General features: G+C 41.8%; 1 protein-coding gene across 1 annotated transcript in view; it reads right to left on the bottom strand.

Annotated features, from left to right (window-relative positions):
* Positions 1 to 974: 974 nt before the first annotated feature.
* ONECUT2 (one cut homeobox 2) overlaps positions 975 to 16,367 on the bottom strand; it is a 39,737-nt gene continuing 24,344 nt past the window's right edge. Inside the window, exon 2 of the mRNA XM_039544867.1 lies at positions 975 to 2,155. Within this exon, the coding sequence (XP_039400801.1) occupies positions 1,869 to 2,155 (287 nt within the window). The 3' untranslated portion in view covers positions 975 to 1,868. The remainder of the gene's footprint in view (positions 2,156 to 16,367) is intronic.

Genomic DNA, 16,367 nt, shown 5'->3' with positions numbered 1-16,367 from the left:
TTTCGGTTGCTCTGTTCCTTGTTCTTTTGAAAAAACTGCATAGGCACAAATTAAAGACAATCTTCAACTTTAAGATTACTGAATTGTCAGATGAAGCAGCACTCACATTGGCTTTACTTTGTTTTCATTCTTGTCAACCCTTTCTTTGAAATCTGCTTCCTAAAATGTCCACGATGTCTGTCAAAACACAGTGTGTTGTGTTGTTTTTGTTTCCTGACGTGCTTCCTTGGTTTTTTTTAAATTTTATTTTATTAAAATGGAACAGTTTGTTGCAGAAGAAGTAGGTGCAGAAAAAGTTTCTTTGGTTTCGATTAAGTAGTATATAAAAAAGTCTCAAGTGTCTTTAAAGAATCATTACAGCGTTTGGCTTGCTTTTGAACACTCAATTGGTGTTTCAAAAGGGGCCATTCACTGGTAAATATGCACATCAAGTGACCATAACAATTTCAGTGAGAAGGATTGTTTATGCTATTTAAAGACTACTGTAACTGCAGCTAGTATGGCCCTGTTAGCTCTGCTACTCCACTCACAACTTCGCTAATGTTGTCAGCAGCCACTTTCTGCTCAATTGTACAGCAAACTAAAATGATAGAGTTATACTTTGGAGTTTGCAAGGCTTTCTGATTTCTAAAATAATCACAATACTATGATGATGATGATGATGATGAAAATAAATGGCAAGTTATAAATGTCTTTGGCTTGCAATATACTGCATCTTTGGTGTACTGTGTTCTCGTCAGGTTAAATGAATTAGTAATGGAGATGTGATAGATTTTGATGTCATATTTAAGTCATATGCAGCACATCTAAATGGTCAGTGACATCCTGAAAGTGGATGCTTTTTTTTGCTAATAAAATACCAAAAAAAACACACCTAAATAGACTTCAGTAACAATGAAATGATAAGGAGAAACTAGACACTAGTAACTAAAAAGGACATATTAATGACCTAAGGAAATCTAGCTCTCTCAAAATGTTGTGTTTGCTCCATGCACTGTAGCAGTTAAATTGACCTCCTGAGTGTGTATCTGCATTATGTACAAACACAGAATTTGTGACAAACAGCAAAATGTGCTTGAAGCTTGTGTGGTCACATACTTTTCATTAACAACTTCATAAATTAGAGTGTCTTGAAAGAACAGATGTAGAAAGTCCAGAACCATTCTATTTCTGTATCTATTGTCTTTGTGCTTGATACTTTGAGCTCAAGTGAACTGAATTTTAGTGATCCAAGACCATGTGAGTGTTCACTGATAAGTTTAAAAAATAAACCCGAAACATAAAATTGGATCCATTTTTTTTCTAAAACATCTAAACAAAACAATGCCTGAGAATACAAAACAGGTTCTTGGATTTTTCAATTTCCATCTTTTAAGATTTGTGCTCAGTTCTCATGTTGTCATGTTATGGGTGTGAGCTTTGGTATATTGTGGTGTGGCAAGCCTAAGCATTTGGAAAACAAAGTAGGTCAGACATGTTTGCATTTCTGTTTAGTTACCAACTCTGGGCAATCCTGCAGTACTCCCATCGCCTTAAATGCTGATCCATAGTTTAAGTCTTCACTGGCTCTCAGGAAAAATTTATGTCATGAATGACCCACTTATATTTTGGATATGCTTAGCCTGTCTTGAATGTAATACTATATAGAAAGTGATTAATTTGTGATTTGCGCCTTCTAAAACTGACTAAATAGCCATTAAAAAAGTGTCCTATGTTTACAGCTAGACTAGAATTACTTTCCAAGAGAATTGTGCTTTCAAATCACCAGTGAAGGGCCCCATTCAGAATCCATACTTTTTCTTTTCTTTCATTCTTTTTTTCTCTTTTTTTATGGTTGAGTTGTGCCCAATTTAGATTCCTTTCTTCAATCATGCTTTGGTACAAGTGCTGGAGGCTGAAGAGGATCCCCCTGTACTCAAATCATCCTGCCATTTCTCAAGGCTGCGTCTCCTAGCGTTCATGAAGAAGTTACTGACAGTGGTAAGTTCCAAGCCCAGCTGTTGGGAGATGGTGATCTGCATTTCTTTGGATGGACGTTTGTTCTCTTTGAAGATGGCAAAAAGTGTTCTGCGCTGGAGATCGGTGAAAACCAGACGAGATTTCTTCTGGGAATTGTTCCTGTCTTTATTTGGTTCTTGTTCTTTGCGTTTGCATGCTTCGGGAACCAGAAAAAAAAAAAGAGAAAGAATCAATGTATGCATAAGTACCAATAAACTGAGCTGGTGATACATTGAAAACATTGATAAAGCTGTACAGTGGATGTAAACTGTTAAACTTTATTGTGCAAATTGCAGCACTGTCAATAACCACTGTTCTCAGGTTCATCTCTTAAGAATGTGAGTCACTGATGTGCCTAGTGTGGGCAGTAAAACCAAAGAGATCAATGATCTGAATTAATACTGAGTAAACAATTAGTACTTGAAAAAGCTTTCTAGGAGGAATTATATGGGGGTGAGTTTGGTCCCAACCACAGCTAAAAGGCCTGATTTTTCAAAAGTGACTAATGATTTTGAGTCACGCCAATTCTAGGTGCTGAGCACCCATCCACTGAAAATCAGGCACGCTCAGGTGTCATCCAAACATTAAGGCTCCCAAAATCATTATCCTCTTTAAAAATTGTAGGCTTTTAGGTCTATTCCTATTATAAATGACCCCCTTTAAGAAACATATAACTCCCCCATAAAATTTGCTTCATGATCTGACATGTAGAATACAAAATTTCACCCTAGAAAAGAAAATTCAAACCATATCTGTCTCGCCTTTCCCAGTAGCTAACAGAAAGCTTCACTGTTTTCAGATATTTTTGGGAGCTCTTATAACACACAACAAGCTCAGATTTTATTTTGCGAATGAAATTGTGGAGGCTGTTAGTCCATTATGTCAAGTAAACTATTTAGGAAGTGGATCCATGCACAGAATAAATACAAAATGGAAATGACTATTATATGCAAGCAGAGCGTGTACTCCATTGGCATGTTGGGGCAAAGAGCCTTTTCTTAGACCTAAAATTACATATGCACTCTGGCAAACTGCAAAAGGCACTGCACTGCAGTGGTGAGGTGAAGGCATGAAAATATGCTGTGTAAATATACAGGAGAAGGCAGAGAGCTGAACCAACATAATCCACCCCCACCCCCCATCTTACAAAGCCTCACCACACAGACACCATCCATCTGGAGCTCTGTGGATTGAAAGGATATGTCAGCATGGTAGCAGTTTGAATCTAGCCGACAGCCCTCTACAGTATTATCTGCCAGCAAATCAACGTAATTTCCATGGGAAATTCCAGAGGGAGTGATTGCTGACAGTTCCAGCGTTAATTCCTGCTGCAACCAGGAAGAGCTGCTGAAACACCCCAAGAGTTGTGGTGCTATTTATAGCCCAACTGGGGACAAGAAGTACCAGAAATCTGTCAAGCATGTTTATTCTCTTGAGATTTCCAGGCACATTTTGCAGACTTGAGAGGTTCCAATAGAGTTCAGCTAAGAATCAAAAGTCTTGATGTTTATCAGACCATGAGCTAAACTTCTGCAACTTTTGAAGTTCCTGCATTGCTACTGGGAATGTGTAGCACGAATGAGACATAGACGTCAACCCAGTCTTTTAATATTATTCAAACGGAAAGCAAACCTAGAATTCAGCAATTTTATTTTGACTAGCCTAGTCCAAACTCCCCACAAAAACCAAACCAAACCAAACAACCAAACCCCCAAAAAATCCAAACAACCCCCCCAGTTCCCCATATCAAATTATAAATCCCTCAAATGATGTACAGATTATATTATCCTATGTTAATTATTTAATATTAAAAACACAAAACCAAGAAAATTCAGTTAAAACTAACCCTCCTGTTTAAAAAGTACATTTCATGGTGCAATATCCTTCTTATTTATTTTTTTGTGCAGTATGAGGTGATCAAGACACAGTGCTTGCATTCTATGATGCTGAGCATTATGGAGAAACCCTAGATAGCTACATTAGATAGAGAATTATTAGCATGCCCTTTAAAACCTTGATTCAATCAGTCTCAAAATAATATTTTTTGATCAACAACGTAAAGGGCCACTGTCGAGGTCAGTAGGCCCAAAATGTCACTCACCTTTTCTTCTCCTCTGTCTGTCTACAAACTCTATGCAATTCTTTCTGGCTTTGATCCTGCAAGGTGCTGAATGCTCTGGCCCTCATCCAGCAGAGCACTTAAGCACATTCTTAGTTTTAAATACATGACTCATCCCATGGAAAGCAATGAGGCTAATCACACTGTTAGAATTAAACACATGCTTAAATTCTTTGCTGGATTAGGACCAGAAAGCTCAGCACCTTGCATGATTGAGCGAGGTATGTCAGTTCAAACCTTCCCCTCAAAATCCCCAACGCTTCAATGATCTTCTTAGGAAACAGGAAAGCTCAAGAGCAGGTGCCCCAAATTCATGAGCAACCCTACAATAACAAATCAATTTGTGTGCGACAGAAGATAAAATTTTGTAATGTGAAACCAGATTTCAGTTTCAAGCTTCTATGGATTACTGTAAATCGCAGTTAGAAGAAAAAAACATATGCGATAACCCCTTCATGGCATTTTTTGCTATTGCTAAGAAATCTACAACAAGTGTATGCACGCTTAGGGTAGAGTATCTGTGATAGCCTCCCATTTCACAAACCTCTTTTTTTTTTTTTTTTCAAAATGGAATTGTTTTCCAACCAGCCCTATTAGGAATTTACATTTCCTTCCTAAATCACCACCCCACCAAGCTCCGCAAGGGACCCTCTCTCCAGCCCAACCGCAGCCTCCTAGCAACATGAGCAGAGACACCATTTCCAATGCCCCCTTCTATCTGTAACAGATAAACTAGTTATTTGATTCACACTAAGTAAAGAAACAGGTTTTATGGTTAATTTAAAATCCAACATAACCTGTCGATTATGCCATGAGGCTCAACAAAACCCTATTTAGGGCTGGTTTGCTTGAAACTCATCACAGGTTCGTCAGGCCAACTGATGCCCTCAGATTAATTTAAGGCTAGTGGGGTTGCACGGGTGTCGCTGAGGGCACAATCTGAAGATAACGGGTGGCACAGGTGTGGCTGATGGCATAATTTGGCCCACATATTACAACGAATATGGAACCCTAGAAGGCTCTTTTTACAATGTCATTTGTTGGGGCGGATCAGCCGTTTAGTGACAAAATTCCATCATAGGCCTAAGGGCCATAGCAGGCCCCAAGTCAGTGGAATCAGTTTCCACTGTACTGGATAAGGCAATTGTGGAGTGGGGTAGCTGAGGAACTCCATATGACTAGCTGCATGCTTGTTATTCAGAGAGTAGAATACAGTGGGCCTTAGCATCAGGCTGAGGAGAGCTGTGGGGGCTGCTTCTCCTCTGATACCAGTTTTACAGTAGCAAAACTCCACTGACTTCAGTAGTTACTCCTATTTTACACTGGTGTAAGTGAGAGGAGAAGGGGGTGCCCAGGTATCGTGGCTCCAGTTTCAGCCTGGGGCTGCAGACCTGCCCTGTGTCCTGCCTGCAGGATGGACTGGATTTGGTACACCACAACAGTGCATATAGGCTCTTCTGGATATATGTTCTGCCACCTCATACATGGCCCGTCCACAGCTCTCTGTGGGCAGCACAGGGTGATAACAGACTTGGGGCCCCATAGGAAAGCATTTGGAACTTCTTCTTGTGCAGACTAAGCTGGAGATACTGCCTGTGACTAGTCTATGAGGCTTTCCTTAGGGAGTCGTCGAAGGATCTGCTTGTCTGGGCTGATTAGAGGGAGATGGAAGCAGCCTCCAAAGCATCTGACTCTTCTGACGGGCTCAATTCCCTCTGCAGCCTAAGTAGGGAATGGGGGAGCCTGCTAACAGGACCATGGTCAGCAACGTAAATGGAAATGAACGTTCATGCACAAACCCAATTAAATATTGTCATGTGCACAAATGAGCTCCACAGTGCAATCCCAGTTGTGCACCCAACTGAGCAATCAGGTGTACAATGTGCCCTATTCAAACAGGTATAGATGGATGCAATTCCATTAACTCCAATTGACTACAGTATAGTGATGGTACTGCAGCTCAAAACATCCCATAATCATAGAATCATAGAAGATTACGGTTGGAAGAGTCCTCAGGAAGTCATCTAGTCCAACCCCCTGCTCAAAGCAGGATCAACACCAACTAAATCATCCCACCCAGGGCTTTGTCAAGCCAGGCCTTAAAAACTTGCAAGGATGAAGATTCCACCTCCTCCCCTAGATAACCCATTCCAGTGCTTCATCACCCTCCTAGTGAAACAGTGTTTCCTAATATCCAACCTAGACCTCCCACACTGCAAATTGAGACCATTGCTCCCTGTTCTGTCATCGACCACTACTGAGAGCAGCCGAGCTCCATCCTTTTTGGACCCCCGCCCATTCAGGTAGTTGAACGCTGTTATCAAATCCCCTCTCACTCTTCTCTTCTGCAGACTAAACAAACCCAGTTCCCTCAGCCTCTCCTTGTAAGTCATGTGCCCCAGCCCCCTGATCAATTTCGTTGCCCTCTACTGGACTCTTTCCAATTTGTCCACATCCTTTATGTAGTGGGGGCCCCAAAACTGGATGCAATACCCCAGATGTGGCCTCACCAGGGTCAAGTAGAGGGGAATAATTACTTCTCTCGATCTGCTGGCAATGCTCCTACTAATGCAGCCCAATATGCCATTAGCCTTCTTGGCAGCAAGGGCACACTGATGACTCATATCCAGCTTCTCATCCACTGTAATTCCCAGGTTCTTTTCTGCAGAACTGATGCTTAGCCAGTCGGTCCCCAGCCTGTAGCGGTGCATAGGATTCTTCTGTCCTAAGTGCAGGACTCTGCATTTGTCCTTGCTGAACATAAGAACATAAGAACGTCCGTACGGGGTCAGACCAAAGGTCCATGTAGCCCAGTATCCTGTCTACCGACAGTGGCCAATGCCAGGTGCCCCAGAGGGAGTGAACCTAACAGGCAATGATCAAGTGATCTCTCTCCTGCCATCCATCTCCATCCTCTGACAAACAGAGGCTAGGGACACCATTCCTTACCCATCCTGGCTAATAGCCATTTATGGACTTAACCACCATGAATTTATCCAGTTCCCTTTTAAACACTGTTATAGTCCTAGCCTTCACAACCTCCTCAGGTAAGGAGTTCCACAAGTTGACTGTGCGCTGCGTGAAGAAGAACTTCCTTTTATTTGTTTTAAACCTGCTGCCTATTAATCTCATTTGGTGACCCCCAGATCTTGTATTATGGGAATAAGTAAATAACTTTTCCTTATCCACTTTCTCCACATCACTCATGATTTTACATACCTCTATCATATCCCCCTTTACTCTCCTCTTTTCCAAGCTGAAGAGTCCTAGCCTCTTTAATCTCTCCTCATATGGGACCCTCTCCAAATCCCTAATCATTTTAGTTGCCCTTTTCTGAACCTTTTCTAGTGCCAGTATATCTTTTTTGAGATGAGGAAACCACATCTGTATGCAGTATTCGAGATGTGGGCGTACCATCGATTTATATAAGGGCAATAATATATTCTCAGTCTTATTCTCTATCCCCTTTTTAATGATTCCTAACATCCTGTTTGCTTTTTTGACTGCCTCTGCACACTGCAGAGCCTCATCTGATTTCTTTTGGCTCAATCTTCCAATTTGTCTAGGTCACTCTGGACCTCATCCTTATCATCTAGCATATCTACCTCTCACCCCAGGTTAGTGTCATCTGCGAACATGCTGAGGGTGCAGTCCATCCCATCATCCAGATCATTAATAAAGATGTTGAACAGAACCGGCCACAGGACCGACCACTGGGGCACTCCGCATAATACTGGCTGTCAACTAGACATGGAACTGTTGATCATTTCCTGTTGAGCCCGACAACCTAGCCAGCTTTCTATCCACCTTATAGTCCATTCATCCAGCCCATACTTTTTTAACTTGCTGGTAAGAATACTGTGGGAGACTGTATCAAAAGCTTTGCTAAAGTCAAGATATACCATGTCCACTGCTTTCCCCATATTCACAGAGCCAGTTATCTCATCATAGAAGGCAATCAGGTTGGTCAGGCATGACCAATCTCCCCAGCAGCCTCATATAAACTGTGAACTGCAGAGGTGACAGAATAGACGTATTCAGGATAATAGGTGCTGGAACTAGGGGTGCTGGGAGTGCTGCTGCACCCTCTGGCTTGAAGTGGTTTCCATTATACACAGGGTTTACAGTTTGGTTCAATGGCTCTCAGCACCCCTAATATACAAATTGTTCCAGCGCCCCTGTGCATGACCCTACACAAGGGAGCCTAGGGTGAGGGAGTGTAATTACCTCACACTGCCCATTACCCATCTCACAAAGAAAAGGAGGAAGCCACCCAGGAGCAATTCCATCCACGCCTGTCAGAATTCATGAGGGTGGGTGGGTCAACAGATCAATTACATCAAAGGCTGCTAATGGAGCTTAAAAAGTTCAGTATAGATAGCTGATTTTTTATCCATTAGCAAGAGGAGAACTTCTAGCAGAAAAAAACAATGCCATCTTCATAATGTGTCCAAGGCTAAAACTAGACTGATAGAGGTAGCTGCACAAAATCCATGTTTTGACACGCTTAGGTAACATGCTAAGACCAAAATATTCCTATTAGATAAGTGACTGGATTTGCAGATGTGCTGTTGGAGCTAACCTAACTTTAGGCACCTACGTTTGAAAATTTAGCATCTCTGGAACTGAGAACAGAATTTGGCTTGTCTGCCCCCCTTCACACCGGATGGAAAGGGGTATAAACTAAACTGACGTTCAGGGAGGTGCATCCACCTGCACCTGTTGCAATAAGGCACAGCTGCACGCTTGATTGCTCATTTGGGTACAGAGCTGGGATTCCACTGACAAGATCATTTCTGCACATCAAAATATTTCTTTGGATTTGTGCAAGAAGGTGTGCGCTTAAGTCAGGGGTGGCCAACTTGTGGCTCCGGAGCCACATATGGCTCTTCAGAAATTAATATGTGGCTCCTTGTATTGGCACCGACTCCGGGGCTAGAGCTACAGGCGCCAACTTTCCAATGTGCCAGGGGGTGCTCACTGCTCAACCCCTGGCTCAGCCACAGACCCTGCCCCCACTCTACCCTTTCCCATCCCCGCCCCTGAGCCTGCAGTGCCCTCGCTCCTCCCCCCCCACAGCCTCCTGCACACCACGAAACAGCTGATTGGGAGGTTCGGGAAGGGAGGGGGAGGTGCTGATCGGCAAGGCTGCCGTTGGGTGGGAGGTGCTAGGAGCAGGGGTGGGGGAGCTGATGGGGGGCTGCTGATGTATTACTGTGGCTCTTTGGCAATGTACATTGGTAAATTCTGGCTCCTTCTCAGGCTCAGGTTGGCCATCCCTATCCTGATCATTCTCTTCCTCACAGGTTCTGCCACCTATGAATTCCCTGCTTCTAAACTCTCTCCTTATTCCCGCTGGAGCTCTCTATAAACTCTCTTTCAAACTCAAGCTCTTTCCCCCTGAGAGGTCTCTTCTGTACCCCAAAGCTCTTATTCCACCTTTAAGCTACCAGATAATGCTATCCAAGATAATGTTTTATTATATGTCTGGGAGAAAAAGAAGGTTTTAATGTAGTCATACTGGATTTTTCCCTATTGTATTTTACTTAGTCTTTTGTCTCAAATCCAATTCCATGATATGCCAATGAAAGGCAAGGAATGTGATGAGCTCTTACATATTCGCTGAAGTAATAGGTTTTGGGACATTGGGAGGACTATGATATTTTCTAACATCACTAATTTATGTCCAAAGACATTCTGTGTATTACAGTTATTGGTATCTAATAATAAATAATGCAAAGCTACGTGCTTCTCAATGCATTCAGTAAATACTTTCCTTGAACTGTTAAGTTTACTCTTGAAAAGGAACCATAAAGGCAAATGTTTTTCCTTGATGTGCATTTATCAGAAAGGAAAAATGGAGTGGGAACTCTCTTGTGAGATACAGTTATTGTCTAGGAAACTTGCCTACAAAGTTTTTGCCTACTCATTTTTAAGGAGGGAGAGGAAGTAGCCATCTTGATTTTAGAAAAGTCTTGATTTTATGTACTGGAGTTAATATTGAATGTTGTCTGTAAAAGTCAATATGTAGTTGGCAATAACTGTGAGTTTTAACTGTGGACATTTGGAGCAAGAAATGCAGATGCATCTTTCTTTGCACTAGACTGCACTGGAGAAAATAGCCTGACTCATCACTATGTTACTCCAGTTTTACACATGCATAATACCATTGACTTCAACGGAGTTACACTAGCATAAATGGTAGCAGCACAGTGGTGAATCAGGCTGTAAAAGAAAGACCGTCCTTCCTAAATAAGGACAGTGGGTTTGATTTAGACAACAAAAAAACTAAATAATGGGATCTGAAAGCAGCAGAACTTTTTAAAAAAATCAACAGAATTAAAAAAGACCAAAGAGTTTGTCATGGTTGCATTCTTATAATGTCACTTTAGATATTAAGGAGCTGGAATGCAGACTCGAAGTGGGAAGTATGCAGTTCAGTCTGAGAAGTGAGGGTGAGATAGGAGCAAATGGAACCAGTCTAACAAGCTGTGCAGTTATGTATTTTTAATCAACCTTCATTGATTAAAAGATATATTTTTTCCACTATAGGAAAACAGACTCTGATCTCAATTACAGTGGTTAACATTTAGAATAATCTTCATAGTTACTCCAGCTTTTCACAGGTATAATTGTATCGAAATTTGGCCGAAGACTCTGGTTCTGACACAGATGTCACTTGCATCACTACAAACCCAGAGAAACTCCGGTGAAGTCAATGGAGTTAAACTGGTTTTAAAACCTGATCCAGTAAAGCACTTACACACAAGTTCAGATTTAATTCCATTGACTTCAGTGAGACGACTCCCAGGCTAGAAGTGAAGCATGTGCTAAAGTGCTTTGCTGGATCTAGGACTCAGTGACACCACAATAAGGCTCTCATTTTTTCCTTTCTAACATATGCAGCAGCCATTACATAGCTTTGCTCTGAATATATTACTTTTATAAGTGTTCATGAAAGCTGCCTGAAGGATGAAGTCTTCTGTTTATCAACTGAACAGGTATCGTAACTATGAACAACAGTACAAACTTCCCCTCACTGCACCTGACCTAGTGGGATGAAGTCCAGGAGTGAGAGGGCAGTTCTTGTTCCAGGCTCATTCCATCCTTGGCCTCTCTACAGAGCTTGCCAAAAAGGCTGCCAGTTAGCATCATCGTCAGTGGTGATTTTGTAATGAGGCACCCGTGTCCAGTAAATCTAGACTGAGACCACCAAGTCATTCCATCTGGGCCACTGGATGGCTTTAAGATGGTAATGATTGTTGGTCACTATCACCCAGGACTGGATACAACCTGATAATCTAGAGATGAAAATCTTCCTACCCTACTACCCATCTTCTGAGCCACCCAGACCACCTAGCATTGAGAATTTTACTATATTATATTACATATTCCAGGGCATCTTTAAGAGACTAGTTTACTGTATATGTATCACAAGATACATTCTGGAGTTGTAATTAGAACTGGAGATATAGTGCAAAATACATTTCCTCTAATATTTGTTCAGATTTTTAAATGAATCAGTTTTGCCCATGCCCATGCCCTTTTCTATGAATATTCTAGTGAATGGGTTGGCTGGCAGGAATATTTGTGGAAAAAGTGAATTTAAAGCAAATAATGAAGAATGTTACAATTTGTTTTGAATTCTGGAACATATATATGTGCACCAGAAACTTGATTCTAAGAGCTATCTTTTTTTCCAGCAGAAACATATCATGTGGCTATATATCCAATGAAAACTAAACAAAAGAACTCAAATTTTGAGTACTGAATAGTCACAACAAATTGCTTGTGCACAATCTACAAGGCACGAATTATCCATAGATACTATTCACTACATGACACTACATATCTCTAGATGTAAATAGTTAGGAGAGTATATGTATGACTGGAATTAAGGCAAATGCCATTTTGTCTGAAGCAATACAAAATACTGGCACTATATACCAGCGCTAGTTTACAGGGAAAATTGTATGTCACTTTTCTTCAGTAATATCAAAAAGTCCCAATTTGTTCAACAACCTAGAAATCTAAGAAAGATGAAAGCACAATGACAAAGATAGATACTTCTCCTCCTCATTATCATCGTTTTTCCTATTATTTTATTATAGCAGCGCCTAGAGGCCTCCATTAAGATGAGGGCCCTACTGTGCTAAGTATCGTACATACACATAGAAAAACAGAGTCCCTCTCCAGAAAAGCTTATAATCCAAACAGAAAATGCAGACAAAGGGTTTGTGGAGGAGAAAGTATCAGTAATTATTCTGTCAAGGATCCAGTTTGTCTCTGACTGGCAAATGTGATAGGCACAGCTGACATTCAATAAAACTTTTTTTTAGAACAAATATCTTGTTGCAATTAGTCACTCCACTGTCAGTTCAATGTCCATCCTCAGATCAGTCTCCTGTAGCCATCTGCCCAGACTTAAGAGAAGGACACAGGAAACAAGAAGAATGTAATGCCTTTATGAGACACTTCCCTGGAACAGCCAAATATGAGCATCATTAAGAAAGACAACATGGTGTGCCTCTCGTAGATGTGGTGAAATCCTTCACAGAGTTATCAACTTTAAGAACAATACAGGAAGCCTGTCAATACACAAAGCTTTTTCTCAGAAGCAGAAGCTGCTGGAGCTTGAAAGAAAGGAAAAGAAATGTTGTATGGGGCCATCCTGCCGTACGGTACTGTCATGAGGCTTAACCCCCATCATCTGCAAGGCTAGCGAATGCCCCCAATTACTCATGCTCTGCACCTATGGAGGTGAGTAGCTAATTGGCTCCCAGCCAGAGGGGACAGAGCTAAGCCATAATAAGTAGACTGAAGGAGTTCAGTTGAGAGAAAGAGATGGCAGAGGAGACAGGTGTGTCTCGTTGAGAGAAGCCCAGGGTTAGGGTATACAGACAGAGGCAATGGGGCAGCACACTACAGGGCCAGGATAGACTCCTTGAGATAGGGTCTGCTTGTGAATACACCCAATTAGGAACCTGAACCTGGGGAGGTGAGTAGCTAATTGGTGCCTGGCTGGAGAGGAAGGAGCTCAGTTGAGAGAGAGATGACAGAGGAGGAGACAAGTGTGTCTGATTGAGAGAAGCCCAGGGTTGGTGACGGGTCAGAATCCATTAGCTATGAATGTAAGATCTTAACTACAGTTTCTCCTGAGAACTTTTCATATAGGCCCGGAGTCCACAGCTTGGCTTGGGCTATGGGGGCTGGCTAACAGAGAACAATACATAGCTAAGAGGAAGCTGGGGTAAACAGATAACCTTGTGTGTTTCAAGTCAGTGAGCAGAGTCAGCATAACTCTGAATGTAATTGGGCGTCCTTATCGCAAGTTATAGACACATGAAGTGCTGAGAAAGGCCTCATGGTTACTCCCTAATGCAGGGAGGAGATAGAGGTACATTACCCCTCAGATCCCAGACAGAGTTCAGGGAGAGGCCCAATATAATTGACATGAGTTATGACACCCTCCCCTCACAGATGTATGCCAATCCTAGCCCACAGAAATGCAAGGGTAAACTTATAAACAATTGTTATTGTTAAGTACTAATTACTGCCTTTTTCGCTTTAAATCTCCAGGAATGTACCTGTTGATCAACCGGGAGAGCTGCTACCTCATTCCCCTGGACCCCAAAATTAGGATTTAACCTATACACTTTAATAGACACAGTTTGGGGGTAATTACCTGTGTGTCAGCAATATGTTAATTTGAGCCTTGGGTGGAACCATTATGTAATCTTTTAGACCATTGGCTTATTGTGCTATCTTGTCTTGCTGATAGAACCTATCCAGGGGCTTGGGAAAACCCATCCCCATTGCCTCTCTCTGCGCAATAAGCACCATATATAATCTATAGTCATTAATTGCTTTGCAGTGTCTCTGAGCCTGATAAGCAAAGTGACACTTCGCCAGCGCTGTGCGTAATAAACTCCTGTGCTTGATTCTACACGGTGTGGATTATTGTTCCTTCAGTTGGGGTACACAGAGACAACGGGGGCAGCGCACGCTATTGCAAAGGAAGCCCTGAGATAGGGTCTGTAAACAGAGAAGACAAGAGGGCAGAGGAACTATTCAGTTTAGGCTGGATTTATGATACCCCCAGAAGGGGTGTGAAATTAGGTGACTTGGCCGAGGGCCGAAACCCCGACAACCTGGGGCCAGAGGGAGGTGGTTGGTAGGAGGGGCTGCAGCCAAAGATAGTGTCAACCTTCCGCACTGATGTAAGTGAGTGAGCCCCGCCAGAGGTACATGTAAAAAGCCAGAGCAAGTGGCTAGACACTGTTTACCTTCTCCACCAACCTCTGGCAATGTGACATAAATTATTTTTGCAGGGGCTAAATTCACAAAGGCACTTAAAAGCCTAACTGCTATTTTAGGTTTTTGTGTCCCAGACTTAGGCCCCACTGGCATTGACAAACCCCACTCTTGGCAGCCACCTAGCCCTGTAGGCATCTAAACTCACTTAGCACCGAAGTTATTGCACACAAAGTTCCCATGAGCCTATGTCTCTGCCTCTGAGCAGGTGCACGGCTGCCTCACTCTAAGCATCCAGATACCTTAGTCCCAGCGAGATTCACGAACTGGGGGAAGATAGGCGCTTCCCTGCAGGGCCGAATCATGTATGTATGCTCAGAACCAGCTAACTGTACATCCTGCTGCTGCTGCTAACGTTTAGGTGTCTGACTCCAGGAGAGGGTTCACAACTGTGAATCCCAAGTGAAGATAGGTGCCCCTCTGCAATCCAGTGTCCATCTCCCTGAGAGGGGCAGGGCTTAGCACATACCCCTTTCAGCAGTTCAGAAAGCTAGCTTTTGTTAATCCCATTCTTAGGCACCTGTCTAGCCCCATTCATTGTATAGGGAACCTAGGCATCTAACTCAGCCTTTCTGAATCCCAGTGATTTTCTAGATGCCTAAATCCCTTTGTGAATCTAGCCTCAGGAATACACTATAACAAAATAATACTAGTGGTGGCAACTTGGAAATTCCAAACTCAACTGGGAAGCTAATTATAACATCCACGTTTCATATGAGGGCACTTCCGTTTATTTAGAAACCTAAAAGTCCATTTTATGTTCTGATGAGACACTTTTAGTGGCATCTGGATGTTCTGTTTAGAGGTTAATGTCTGCAGATAAAGCCCACAGTTGTCAATGAACATAAGTCAGACTGCTCTGTTTTGGGGATGTTTTTGTCACAACCATAAAACTGATTAGAGAACCAGTAAAATGATTCACTGAAAATATAAAATATACATGCATGTCTGAAACTTTAAGGCATGACTACTCTCACTCACATTGGTTTTATACTACTGTAACTCCAGTTATTAACGAGTACTATTATTAATCATTCTTACTGCAGTAGTGCCTGGGGATCAAACAAGTCTGGAGCCTGACTGGGTTACATGCTCTACAAACACACAGAGAAGTAGAGAATCCCTGCCTTGTAGAGCTTACAATCTAAATATGACTTCAGTAGATTCACTCCCAGTTTAAACCAATTTGAATTAGATCAGAACTGAGCCCAAGAGTTTCTGATGGAATATCTTCTTGTTAAAAAAAAAAATTATCACCGAGAAATCCATTTTAATCTATTTGCAATGACCCACAAAAAAGAGAAAATCAGAACAATTGTTCTATAAATTCTATATAGAATAAGCCTGCATTGTGCAATATATTTTACTGTGGAAACTTATTTTATTAAAAAGAAAAGACCATGAAAAATGAGATTGGACTGGGATTTTATTTACAAACAAACAAAACAATGGGAATATGTATGACATATGTAATTTTTAATATATAGTATTCATGGGGAAAAATTCAGTTTCATTGTGTTTATTATTATTATTTTATTTTTTAAGTCTTGATTTCTATTTTTTTACATATGCTGGATTAAAGCACCTTTCTGAGCTGGTTAGACCTGACTGTTCATAGAGCTGTTCACATTTTTTGTACATTGAAATCGCCTTCATGTTTCGTTATGTGCAATGGAGATCTGTTTTCTAGGTGATTTTTATCTTGGTACTTCTGAAGGATAGAAAAGTGGTGGTCTGACTCCTAGCTTTATCCTAGCTAGGAAGAATCCAGAATTCACACAAAGGCAGACTTGTAAGAGGAGTATCTCTCCTGGGGATCACATTCTTAGTTTGGCCTTTAGGTCCCGTTTGTCTCCTTCAGTCTGATTTCCCTCTCATATCTGAAGGGTATGCACAGAACCAGTTCCCCTTAGTGTGATCTGCTCTGTGCTCAGCA

This window comes from Mauremys reevesii, linkage group 6, assembly GCF_016161935.1.
Source record: "Mauremys reevesii isolate NIE-2019 linkage group 6, ASM1616193v1, whole genome shotgun sequence".
NCBI classification, from domain to species: Eukaryota; Metazoa; Chordata; order Testudines; family Geoemydidae; genus Mauremys; species Mauremys reevesii.
The sequence above is the reverse complement of the archived record's forward strand: the minus strand, read 5'-3'. Positions and strand labels throughout refer to the sequence as shown.